This window comes from Poecilia reticulata, chromosome 8, assembly GCF_904066995.2.
Source record: "Poecilia reticulata chromosome 8, P_reticulata-male-v2, whole genome shotgun sequence".
Lineage (NCBI taxonomy): Eukaryota > Metazoa > Chordata > Actinopteri > Cyprinodontiformes > Poeciliidae > Poecilia > Poecilia reticulata.
In genome coordinates this window covers 13651714-13664264 of record NC_088837.1, presented here as the reverse complement: position 1 = coordinate 13664264, position 12551 = coordinate 13651714, and the positions used below count along the sequence as shown (strand labels likewise).

Here is a 12551-nt window from a genome sequence, read left to right as displayed (position 1 = left end):
CACGCAGACCACAGCGCTGTGATCAGAAATGTTTATAAAAATGTAATCCGTGACCAGAGCGGCCTCTCGTCTCATTGACAGCGTTTCGGGTTCTTACACATTAACATGGATTGTTTTTGAATAGAGGGAGAGAGAAAAAAAAAAAAAAACAGGTACGGAGAGTTTTTGTTTTTTTTGCGCCTCACGAGGATTGCAACCACATTTTGGTAGAGTTTTGCATATATTTTAAATGAAACGCTAGAATTGGAGCTGAGGTCTCCCCCACAGAAAGGAATGCACCCTCGGCTCCAGTACGCTAGTCCCAGAACAATACGGATTCTTCTGGAGCTGTGATTATTCTGCCAGGCGCTGGATGCCAAGTAAATGTAGATGGGGGTTTATTTTCACTCCAGCCAAAAGCAGCACTTCATAAATAAACTTACAATTTGTAGCCAAACAAAAGAGCCGCGCTGCCTCCACTCACGGCGTCCAAACTCTGGCCCGTAATGTGCCCTGTCGTCCCAGTGTGCCTTGACCCTGCTGCCCTGATCTCCTGACCCCTCGGCCCCTGCTGTCTTGACCCCTGGACTTAACAAGCAGCCTTTTCTTTCACTCTCCTCTATTGCGCTACCCAACACCAGCCAAAAGCACAACCTAGCTCACACCAACCCGTCTCCTGCTTCCTCCTTTCTGTTTACACCCACAGTTATTTCCAGCACCATTTCGCTGCACCGTGTTTTACATCGTGTGTGTGTGTGTGTGTGTGTGTGTGCTGTAGGTCGGCTTCCTCCAGAAGACGGCCTCTTTGCTGCAGGAAGACCTGGATGCCTGTCGCAACAGGAGGTACAGAGTGTTTGTTTACAGCTTTCCATATAGATTTGTAAAGTATCTTACATTATTCTGTGTTCCACTCTTTTCTATAAGAAGGACTTTGTTTCCTGCTGATGTATAATATGAGGATACACACCATCTTGCTGAACACACGCTGTACTTAACATTCAGAAATCATTTTTCACCACAGCATCATAAGAGGAGATGATACCAGTATGTTCATAGAAGAAGAAAACAGAAAAAGTTCAATTGTATGAACACTAGCCAAAAAAAATGCAGCCGTTATCCTTAAAGGTTTTGTTCATTATAACTTTTCCAAATAGGGAACACAAGCATTGTTTTTGGCACCACTTTTTAAATCTGAGTACTTTCCTTTTATGGCGGCACACAGGTCACACAGAATTTAACAAATGAGAGCATCCCCGCAGCATGATGCTGCTTCACTCATAATGAGAGAGATGTCCGCTATTAGTGTTATGCCGCTCATTGTGACAGTCATGGAGGCACTGAAAGCTTCCATTTGGGTCTCGTCTGACCAGAACAGTCTTCGGCCATTTGTAAAACACCAGGCTTCATTTTCCTCCCACTTCACAATTATGTGCTCCTCTTTGTGGCTCTGTCGCAAAAACAAAAAGATTCAATTGCACTGAAGTTTTGTGGTTGTAATGTGATAAAAGGCAAAAACATTTCAAGTTGTTCAAATCCTTTTGCAAGTCATTGTGTATTTTTGGTTCGTTTGGGTGTGTGCTGTCAAAGTGAGGAGAAGAAAACGTGTCGCTCTGCTCATTCTGAGGCATTTGTTTCCATTTTGAGCTTCTTCTTTAGCAGTAATGCTTCTTTCACGTCCGCCTCTTTTCACAGGTAACAGCACGAAGCTCAGACACTCCAGGACATGAAGGACGATGCCGGCCAACAGAAAGTGAGCATTGCAGTTCCCTCTCATCCCTCACTCCACCGGACCGGTCATTCTGAAGTTTGTTTATCTCGTTTTAGTTTAACGTTGATTAAATGTAGCATTTTGATGTCCTCGCCCAGATAAAGCGTTCATTTCTGTGTCTTTTTAAAAAAAATTTCAGTTTACCTGACTTTCTCATGAAAATGTTCATATTTTTATAAATTCATCATTTGTAATAAAATACTTTGTCTCTCCTTTTTTTGTTTTGTTTTGTCTGTTTCCCCCCCCCCATCCCACGGTGGTTTTTTCATCGTCTGTAATCAGTCCCCTCCATCCGAGGAAGTCTTGCTGTACTCTTTGACCACAGCGTGTACGTTAACCGAGATTAGGCTGCAGCAAGAGTCCTTGAATTCCCATCACCCCTCCCTCCCCCCTCCTCCGTCATTATTTGACACCGTGTCTCTGGCCAAAGCCTGGTTTGGAGAGCGGGGAGCAGCCAGGGGTTTGTGGTCGGTTCGGATAACGTGCGCTGTAAGTAGATTGTTTGGACCTCAGGTTAAGGCTGCAGCCACAGGCCTTGATGTTTCTGTTTCAGCCAACGCTTTGTGTTTTATCCGCCATCCCACTCAGAGATTCACACGTTAAATCTCTCAGCCTCCTCCAAAAGCGCCAGGAATTTATAGGTTTTTAATAACAGGCGCGTACGACGGAGCATTATAATAATCTCCTATCAGGTTGTGGATAATGTCGACGAGGAATGCAGCAGGGGGTGGGGGGGTTTGAATACTGATCGTTTTCGAAGCGTCGCAATATTTATTTTCCCTCCCTTGAATAAAATTTAAAGATGTTATTACATCCCTGGATCAGTTTTGATTTCAGAGGCCTCCACACTTATTTGCATTGGAATTGCTTTCTTTTCACGCCCACACTTCACGTGTTCCCATTGTCCGTGACCTGCTCTGCCGTCTCCAAAGCAAACATGTTTCCCCTCTCCGTATTTATTTGATGTGCTGATTTCTGCTGCCCATGCAGAGAGAAGAAGAATAGGGAGAGGGGAAAAAAAGCGCAGAAAGAGAGAGACGAGGAGAGAGAGGGAGAGAGAAGTCTGTCAGACCAACATCTGAGAAGCTGGAGTTTAGTCATTCAGGGCAAAGGCTTTGTAGACTGTTGTTTCTGCAGAAGGTGCAGAGGAGTCATTACTATTGCAGCGTTACATCCAAGCTGCATGCTCATTTATATACATCTAAAGACGTGCATGCAATGTTTTTTTATATGTACCGCCTTTGTGGCCGTGCTGCGAGTAAAAGCCTCTGTGCTTCAATCACACCTGGTTGCTTTAACAAGTTGCAAAACCAGAGAGGTTCTGCTGTGGACTCTGTCTGAAGAAGGAAGAAGAAGGGATGCGTCATTGCCTCTTCTTCCCTTGGTCCAGATTTTGATCAGACACAAAAATATGGGGGCTGTCCTTTTGCACATGTACAGTGTCTTGCAATATTATTCATACCATTTGAACTTTTTCCTCACTTTGCTGTGCTGCAGCCACAGTCATCAGCGTTTGTCTCTAATCTCTTTGCGCTGAAGCTACAAGCGTGGTTTCCTGCCAGATTGCCGAGATATGGTAAATTCCATCAACTCTGTCCAGCTCCCTTATCTCTGCTAAATAAAAGCATGCCCACAGCACAATGCTGCCCACACTGTGTTCAATTATATCTCCAGTGGTAGTTCCCCCCACCCCCACAGTTGTAGTTCCCCCACCCCACTGTGGTTTGCATCATGGCCAAAATAGCTTAACTTTGGGTTCATTTGAAATGAACACATTCTTTCACCCGTGTCACTTTATAAGTGTAAAATGTTTGTAGCTTTAACATGACAAAATGTGGAAAAGTTTTTCTTTTTTTACTAGACCGTGCAGTGTGTCCCGAAGAATGAGGTACTAATTTGTTATTAACCTTAGTGGATTGTGTCTTATCATTTATTCACTGTGGATTAGCATTAGTTACCTTTTACTCACAAATGAAGCCTTGATGATTACCCAGAATAAAATATATATATATATATATATATATATATATATATATATATATATATATATATATATATATATCCATCCATTTCTTGCACCCTTTTCCCTCAGTGGGTCGGGAGGGTGCTGGTGCCCATCTCCAGCCAACGTTTCGGGCGAAGGCGGGGTACACCCGGACAGGTCGCCAGTCTGTCGCAGGGCAACACAGAGACACACAGGACACACAACCATGCACACACACACTCACACCTAGGGGCAATTTGGAGAGGCCAATTAACCTGACAGTCATGTTTTTGGACTGTGGGAGGAAACTGGAGTACCTGGAGAAAACCCACGCACGCACAGGGAGAACATGCAAACTCCATGCAGAGGGACCCCAGGCCGGGAATCGAACCCAGAACCTTTTTTTTTCTTACCCATAAAATCAGGCATGTTGCTATAGTGGCTAAAGTATGTATAAGAACAGACTAATATTCGGGTAAATGCATTCATAGTAAATAAAGTGTCGAAAACGTGGAATTATGTTTTTTTTTATTGCAATTTTTTTTCGAACTGACAGTTAAAGTATTTCCCAAAAAGACATAAGTGATAATTAAATTACCGTGCTGTTCCACGTTTTAAGAATAAAATTAAGATTTATATCTTCTTGATCCTTCTATAAGTAAGGTGTAAAAATGAATTTATAGACGTCAGCTAAAAACGCATCACCTTAATGATTGTAAGGAGGCAGATAGAGTTTGATCATCTTGTTGTTTTAAAGTTCAAATTTACAAAGAAAAGCGGATAAATAAACGGAAAAGACCCTGGTTCTCGATAGAACGTTGCCTCTGATGCCAAAAACTAAATATGATCCACAGCATCAACGGCGGCAGATTCGTCCTCAGGTCTCTGTGCACCAGAACGTTTGGAGAAGGTTATTCCTTCAAGAGAGGTCAAGAGAGCTAAATCAGAAATATTACAAGGGTTTAAATGTCAAAAGAGCTCTGAGTTTCAGTGAAGAAGTGGTCTGAGAAGTCAAACATTTGAAAAGACATCCCATTTTTAATCACAACCAGCGTTGCTCAATAGCAAATGGCGCCTCGTGCTCACTTTGCCCGTCTGCTCCGCCATCGGCAGACAACGAGACGAACACTTTGTTAGAAACTTCCAGACCCATTAAGGTTTACAGCTGCTGATACCGGAGATCTGAAACTGCTTTCTTTGGCTTATTAGGCAGACTCCTGCTTTGCTCATCGACACCCAAACAGGATTCAGTCATAACCTCTCCTTTAATCTGTGACATAGTTTCACTCTTAATTGGTTGTCTACCGACAAAATTACCTCCATGATCGTGCTTGTGTAAATACGAGCCTTGAATGTCATTTCCACAGAGCCGCCACGGCCCCATTAAGGATCAAAGCCTTCGCTTCCTCTCCGTTATCTCCACATCAGACAGCGGACTGTTGTCCAAAGGCCGTCAGCGAGCTCCAAAGGTCTGCACTCGTCTACTGTTCGCTCACTTTTCACGGTACTAGAATCTAACAGCGCCTGGCGAAACTTTTTCACATGGTGTTACAACTGCAGCTGTGATGGATCGGGGGGGGAAAAAACAAGGTACACGTGGCACATCTCTGCTGGCTGCCATATCTATTTTACCCTATCTTCTTTCAAGCTCAAGCCAGATTAGATGGATGGCATCTATGAAGATTCAAGTTTATCTGTATCTTCTCAAGTAAGAGTAGCACTACTTTAGCATATTCGTCCAAGAAATGAGAAGTTTTTGGTAAAAAAAATAATAATAATACGCAAGTGCTGAGTAACTCATCTTAAGATCTGATTTATTATTTAAAAATGATGCAATCTGATGTACGAAAATATACATATATGTGAATTTAAAGACCAAGATAAAGTAATATGTAAGAAACGAACACAGACTGAAGAAACACTCTTCTGAATCATTTTTATGAAACCAATTCTTAAGTAATGTATAAATGCATCATCTACTTAGTCTCCAAATGGCACAAAATGTCGAGCAGATAGAAAATAACATTAAAAGAGCAAAGCTTTTTCATGAACAAGAGGGCTCACTTTGACATAAACTGTAGGCATGAGTTTGTGTCTCATGTATTTTTTGTTTAAAATGAGATCCTTCATTCAGTGAAGCTACTCGTGACATTTTACTCAAGTAAAAATAAAAGGTATGGTGGATTACTACTACAGTAAGTTTTTTTTTTTTTTTTACAAAAAGTTACTTAAGTAAATGTAACTGAGTAAATATTTCTACTTGGCTCTTCTAGTTACAAATTCTAATTTGGATTTAGGCCCGGACTTTTACTGGGCCGTTCTGAAAAAGACATATGCTTTGATCCAGTTCATTGTCTATCAGCTGTGTTTGCATGTTTGTGCATTTATTTCAGCCTCTAACCTGGTTTTCTTCTAGGATTGCCATGTATTTAGATTAAAAAGCACTTTGGTGAGATCTTCGGTGCTTGGAACAATGTTTTATGTCCTAAACTTTCTTTAATTTTTCCCTGACCTGTCTGTTGAGTTCCTTAGTTTTCATGATGCTTCTTGTTCTCTGATATTCTCTGGAACAGCTGGATTTATGCTGAGAATAAATTACACGCAGATTAACTCCTTTAAAATACATGTGGGGACTGGTTGCCATGTATTTTATTTGGGGGTTTCAGAATACAAGGAGCAAAATACGAATCCACATTGCATTTTTCTTGCTCTTCGTTCACTAAGGTTTGTGGTTTTAGCGCAACAAAAGTTTAATGGATAATTCTGCAAAGCCCTAGAGGTTAGTTAGCTTCAAGTTGTGATGCTGGATCTTTTTTTTTTAATTCAGAAAATTTTAGAGCCATGCATGAATTTGAGTCGCAAGTGTGTTTGGAGGATAGATGAAGTTTTTCTGAAACATTTAAATCAGAGTTTCGTTGATTGTCTTTATCCCAGAGATTATTTGAGGACATACATGAAGATTTAGAGCATGGTAAGTAATTTTTTTTTTTTTTTATAGAGCAACCTCTGCTGCTCCTCCCCCCCTCCTCTTGTGAGGTTTAAACATGTGATATGTGGATATGTGCACCTCAGTCCCGTGACAGGCTCCTGGGATTGACTGTACATCAGCAGATGATTGACAAAGTCATCGTTTGCGCGAGCGTGCGTGCCGCTGGATCTTTTTATAGAGCTTTTGTTCTGAGTCAGACCCCAGGAAGCCAGCGTGCTCGGCTGCAGCAACACTGCTTGCATATTTAAAACCTGTTTATCACCGGCACTTCACACGCAGCACCCGCTACACATTCCTGTGTTTGTGTCGTCTTCCTTCACGCGTTCTCCGTTTCTGTCTTGTCTCTCTCTTTGTTGACATGGTATTTATGAGGCGTTTCTTTTCCCCTCTCTCTCTCTTTTCCCGGTCCTGTCACTCAAACACAACAGGGGCTATGAAACGACGATGGCTTTGAGTGATCTGAGGACAAGTGGGTTAGAGGCTATACAGACTCTGTGAAGAAGGCGCAGCAGGTTGTGTTTTTGTGATTGTGGCAGAAATCCGCCATCAGATGATGTGGGCTGAGCAGAGGGACAGAGGCGTTCAAGACAGTGTGGGAGGTTTGTCTGCATCTCTGACCCTCTGTCTGTGTCTTTTTTATTTATCTCACTCAGTGTCTGCTTCTAATGTGGCTGTGGATACGCAGACCACAGGGACACCCATCCATCCATGCATCCGTCCTAATGAAAGCTGAAAATGCTTCTGTCTGTCTGTTCTTAGCCAGACCTTTAAAGCTGATGCAGTTAACCTCGGCCTCTCTGAAACCTCAGTTTGATCAGGCACCTTCAGCTCCACCGCTGAGCCACCGAATGTGTCCATTGCCGATGCTGTGGACTCCCACATAGACTTGCTGCTTTGCGTTTAGATTGAAGAGAAGTTTGTTTTCGGTTTAAAATGCAAATACAGTGCAACTTATGTAAACAAGTGGAAAAATGTCTGCAGATTTTCGGCATGAGTGACACGATAAAGATATTTAGGGAAAGTGTTTGCACAGGATCTCGCAAAAGCATCATTCCAGTTGTTTTTTTATCATGTTGCAATTAATTGTATTGGTATCGTATGTTATAAGCTAAGATATAACATGGAAGAATATGTACATCAGTGCTGTACAAAGTTTTTATAGCGGATGCCGAAACAATCGGATCCTTCGCCATTGGTTTGGTCTATTTTGTTTTTCCCTGCCCGTCTGCTTTGATGCTGGATGCAGTATTGCTCATAAAGTTATATAACAGTGGATTTTATCTAACAGGCAGCAAAAAGTTATAAAATTGTTTTTAATGCAATTTTTTTTCAATTTTCTTTTTACCTACTCAGCAATAACATCCAAGATGAGGGAGAAATAGCTTGTGGTCTTTTGCCAGGGACAAAAAAGAAATCCTGCAACTGCTAATATCTCACACCACTTCATTTTGTTCACATTTTGTTAAAAAGGATGTTCCGCTCATGTGTTCTTCAGAGGTAGACGTGTTGCTCCCCAATCGAATTGAGTCTACCGGACTATCGGCTGTGCTATTGAGCCAAATTTGGTCCATTTTTCAATTAAGGGTTACGCAAAATTCTTTCAAGGGCCACAAATGGTTCCACTCCTAAGATAAATACTTATTTTGCTTCCAATGCTTCCATGGTGTGTTGCAGTGTTACGTTTCCCCTGCAACACAGCATCTAGGCCAAAAAGATTTGTCCTCACTGGACCCGAGAACATTCTTCTGCATGTTTCCTGTGTCTCCTTCCTCAAAGGCATCGTCTTTATCTTCTCCATGTGTAACCTTACATGGGACTTCTTATGTCTTTCTTCCATAAAGGCCAGACTTGTTAAGTGCATGGGGCAACAGGAAGTATAAAAAAAGATACAAATCTGGCCTCTGATGTGTGGGCAAGTGAGTTAATCACCTTAGTTGGAAGGAGGGGGTTAGGAAGAAGGCCAACGGGGTTACGGTGATAGATTAAGGATGAGTGAAGGAGTCCAGGTTAAGTCTGATTCAGAGACAAATTGCCGTCCTGTCAAGCATGGCAGAACTGGGGCGTCTGGCCTGTGAAGTGCCTGCCTGGTGCTTGACTGCGAGCGGCGAAGGAAATAAAAGTCATTACTGTCAGTGTGGAGTGAGCTTCATGGCCCAAACGGGATTAGACAGTGCATCCGACATTGTTTCTATACATTGGTAGACTTAAAAGTCAAGCGCAAAATGGGATTAAAACGAAGGGAAAAAACCAATAAATAACCTTCAACACCCACCAAATCCCCCCCTTCTGCTGCTGCCTTGTATTTCTTCTTTGCCTTATTTCCCTACCAATTCCTTTCCTTTTTCATGTCTCATTCGCACTGTCTTCTCTTTCACCTGTCTCCCTTCCAATTCCACTCTCTTTGACACGTTTATCTTCGTCTTCTTCCATCTTTCACACTCTCATCCCCCATTATCAGAATTTACAGGTGAGGCGCCGGCTGCCGCTCGCTCTCGCCGCTTTCTGTTTGACCAAAAAAAGAAAAGAAAGAGAAAACATCCTTCTGGGGCCAATTGGCGCCTGAAATCCAACTTCATTCCCCTCAAACTGAACCCTTTCGAAAACAAACCCCCTGCACCACTGGCTCTTTTATTCCCCACTTCTTCCTATTTCAAAACAGCCCCCATAACATACTTGCGAATTGTTGCCCTTCCTAAACTTTTAAGGCTATTATGCACCATGTCCGACTTCAAAGCCTGTCTTAACTCCACACTTTAATTGTATCTTCCCCAACCCGCTGCGTACCATTTGATTCTGCTGACAACAGCACTTCTCTCTCTCTTCTCGCCCCATATTTCTCATGCCAGCGTTTGGTCCTGGCTTAAGTTGACCCATTGCGCCATCACCATCACCATCACAGCTCCTCTCATCAGCTTTAGAGCCTTTTGTCCCCCCTGTTGTTACTCACTTTGAAGAGGTAGTCTTCCATTTCCTCTCTCTCAGCAGTCGATTGTCTCCCGGGGTGTGTACACACCAAACAAACTTGAAACAGTAACCCCCTGTCCTGCACTGGCAGACTCCTACTCTTTCTTTATCTTCTCTGTGAGCAAGCTGACTTCCTCCTCATGGCTCTGGTTGATAATTGCCATAAGCTTCCCTGTTGGTTTCATTTTCCATTGTCCTCCCCCAAATTCTTGGCGCTGGCTCGAGATAAAGGGATGAGCACTTCAAAGGGGTTGCTGCGAAGAGTTTAACCCCCAAGCCGAAAAGGAACAGCACACAATACTGTAATTGAGAGCGAGTTACTGATCACAGAGCTGCAGCACAGAGGGGACGGCATGCCGAGGGGAGTGTTTATGGCTACCGCTGAGGCGGCCGGCAGCAGTAGCGACAGGTTGGAGGCTATTTGGTCATAAAAACCTCCACCTATCAAAGCTATCTGATTGTTTTTAATCTGATACATCTTTCAGTGAAGGTGTGGGTCCACTTGTGACTCACCGTCATGTATTTTATGTGATATATCAGTAGATGCTCCTGGAAAAACAAAAAAATTAGCCACTATCGTGAAGACCAAGGAACACAGCAGACAGAGCAGGGAGGACGTTTTGGAGAAGTTTAATGCAGGATAAAAAGCGATATTCCAATTGTTTAACATCTCCCAGAGATCTGTTCAATCCATTATCTACAAAACAAACTAGTGTGGAGCAACAGCACATCTATCAAGACATGGTAGCCACCTTTCTCTTATGAGAGCGTTAAACAGAGAAGCAGCCAGGAGGCTCATAGTCACTCACTCTATCGTGAGGGGTGACCTTGTGCAAATTTGTGTGCTAGAATGGCCCAGTCAAAGCCCAGACATAAATCTAACCAGAGTTTGGTGGCCCAATCTGGAGCTGTTTTCCAAATAATGCATACATGTTCGCCCTTGAATTGCAAAATTGCTTTAAATAGGTCCCAAAAGCCTGTAGCTGTAAATTGTCAGAAGCTGGGTCAGACTTTAGAAAGGGTTAACTGGGCCCAAATTTTATCAGGGGGATTAAAAGGGGGGCTCCCAAAGGTTTTTATTTTTATTTTTAATGAACGGATGTTTTGCAAAAATTTGTACTTAATATAAAGGTCCAAATTAGGTGAGATGTATTAACATTTTGGGATTTTTATGAATATAAAAAATATTCAAGTAATTGAAAAGTTATAAAACTATGCTTGATGTTTTTTGGGAAACATGGAGTTATTGGCTAGGGGACAAACTAAACTTAGCATGCATCAATTTATGCCTGCTAATATATAAGATTACTATTAATTTACTGTAATTTTCATTAGTAAAATAATTTCTCCTCGTTGCATAGGGCACCAAAGCTGGCCGCAGCCCAGGGATCCACATCCCTGTAGATCCGGCCCTGGTCAGAAGGTCTTCCTACAAAGCATTGATTCAGGAATGTTGTATACAAATGCAGGCTACATTTTTCAGACATTTTTTGTAAGAACAAATTTTCACTTCTTAATTATGAACTACTTTTTTTTTAGCCTACTTTTTTTTAGGTTTTAAAATCCTAAAACCTTACGTTAAACTCTGTGTTTGTAATGTGATAAAATGTGAAAAGGTTGAGGGAGGATGAATGTTTTTACAAGGCACTCTTTGATGCACACAAGAAAAGACTCACCTACATGTGATTTATATGTCCCTTTTTCTCTCTATTTGTAGGAAGTCAGAGCTTGACCTGTCCCTGTAATAAAATCTCCCTATAAACGGAGAGTAACATCCCATAACCTCTCTCTCCTTGAAGCACTCTTTTCAAACGTCTTTTTATAGGGGAAGAAACCAAGGACAACCCAGGTCCCAGGCTGGGCACAGACCTGGGGTCAGCTCCTGAGGGGCAGCGGGGAGGACCTGACCCGCGGGGACCTCCCATGAACCGTGCGGGGAGCTGACAAGGCAGGACATGAGGGCCCGACTGGCCCCAGGTACTGGCAGGGGGTCCCCGCCATCACCATGGAGATGGTTTTCACCCTGGCGTGTTTACTGTCAGAGGTCAGCCTGGGCCCTTCAAAGTTAACAAAGGCTGACATTGTCTGAGCAGGACTCCGAACATTAGCTGGATGTGCAGATAGTTTTTATAAGATAAACTTAGTTTGTGTAGGATAGTTTCTCTCATCTGCGGGTCACACAGCTGCTCTTTTACTCCACGCTAAGCTGATATTTTATATTTTCTGATTAGACTAACTTTCCTACAAACTCTTGATGGTTGGTGGAAGTGCCTGCTGAAGCTCAAATACCACAAGCTGTTGCTCTTTAGCTTGGGACAGTAAGTTTGATGTGTCTCTTTTTGTTGTTCAGAATGAGAGAGAGCAGAGAGAGAGTTTGAAGGCAATGAAGTGTCCTTTGAACGATGAGTAATCCCAGCGTCACCGTTGCCCTCTGCAAGAGAAATTTCCCTTTTATTATCCTTGATGGGAAGGGAGGCATCAAGGGAGAAAGTTTCACAGCACCTTTAACAAATGGGTTGATCAAAGCGCTTGCCGTCTTTGTACTGTACTTTTCGGATCTGTGTCTGCTGAGACTAAAAAGGACCAGAAGCACCTACTGACGCTCTTTTAAGAATGTATTCAGTCATGGCGAAACAAAGGATCCCCTGTGGTGGCCCTTTAAAAGCTGCACAGATCCAACCAAAACGCTGATGATGCTGGTCAATAAACGCCAATAGCATTGATAATATGCATCCACACTTTTAGTGGATGCATGTTGGATCCCTGAGACCATTGAGGGATTTTTCTGCCTTTCCATATTATCTGCAGTTAAAAGTTGTGGACAAATCAGAGCTATTGAGAGGAGTGAATCATGTGCTGTTTAGATG

The 12551-nt window shown here is 42.6% G+C and overlaps 1 protein-coding gene across 3 annotated transcripts in view; it reads left to right on the top strand.

Moving 5' to 3' along the window:
• cep112 (centrosomal protein 112) overlaps nt 1-1959 on the top strand; it is a 111389-nt gene extending 109430 nt beyond the window's left edge. For all 3 annotated transcript variants that reach the window (XM_081609977.1, XM_081609975.1, XM_081609976.1), the window contains 2 exons: nt 758-822; nt 1672-1959. In XM_081609977.1, coding sequence (XP_081466103.1) covers nt 758-822; nt 1672-1675 — 69 coding nt within the window. In that variant the 3' untranslated portion in view covers nt 1676-1959. The remainder of the gene's footprint in view (nt 1-757; nt 823-1671) is intronic.
• The last annotated feature ends 10592 nt before the right edge of the window (nt 1960-12551 follow it).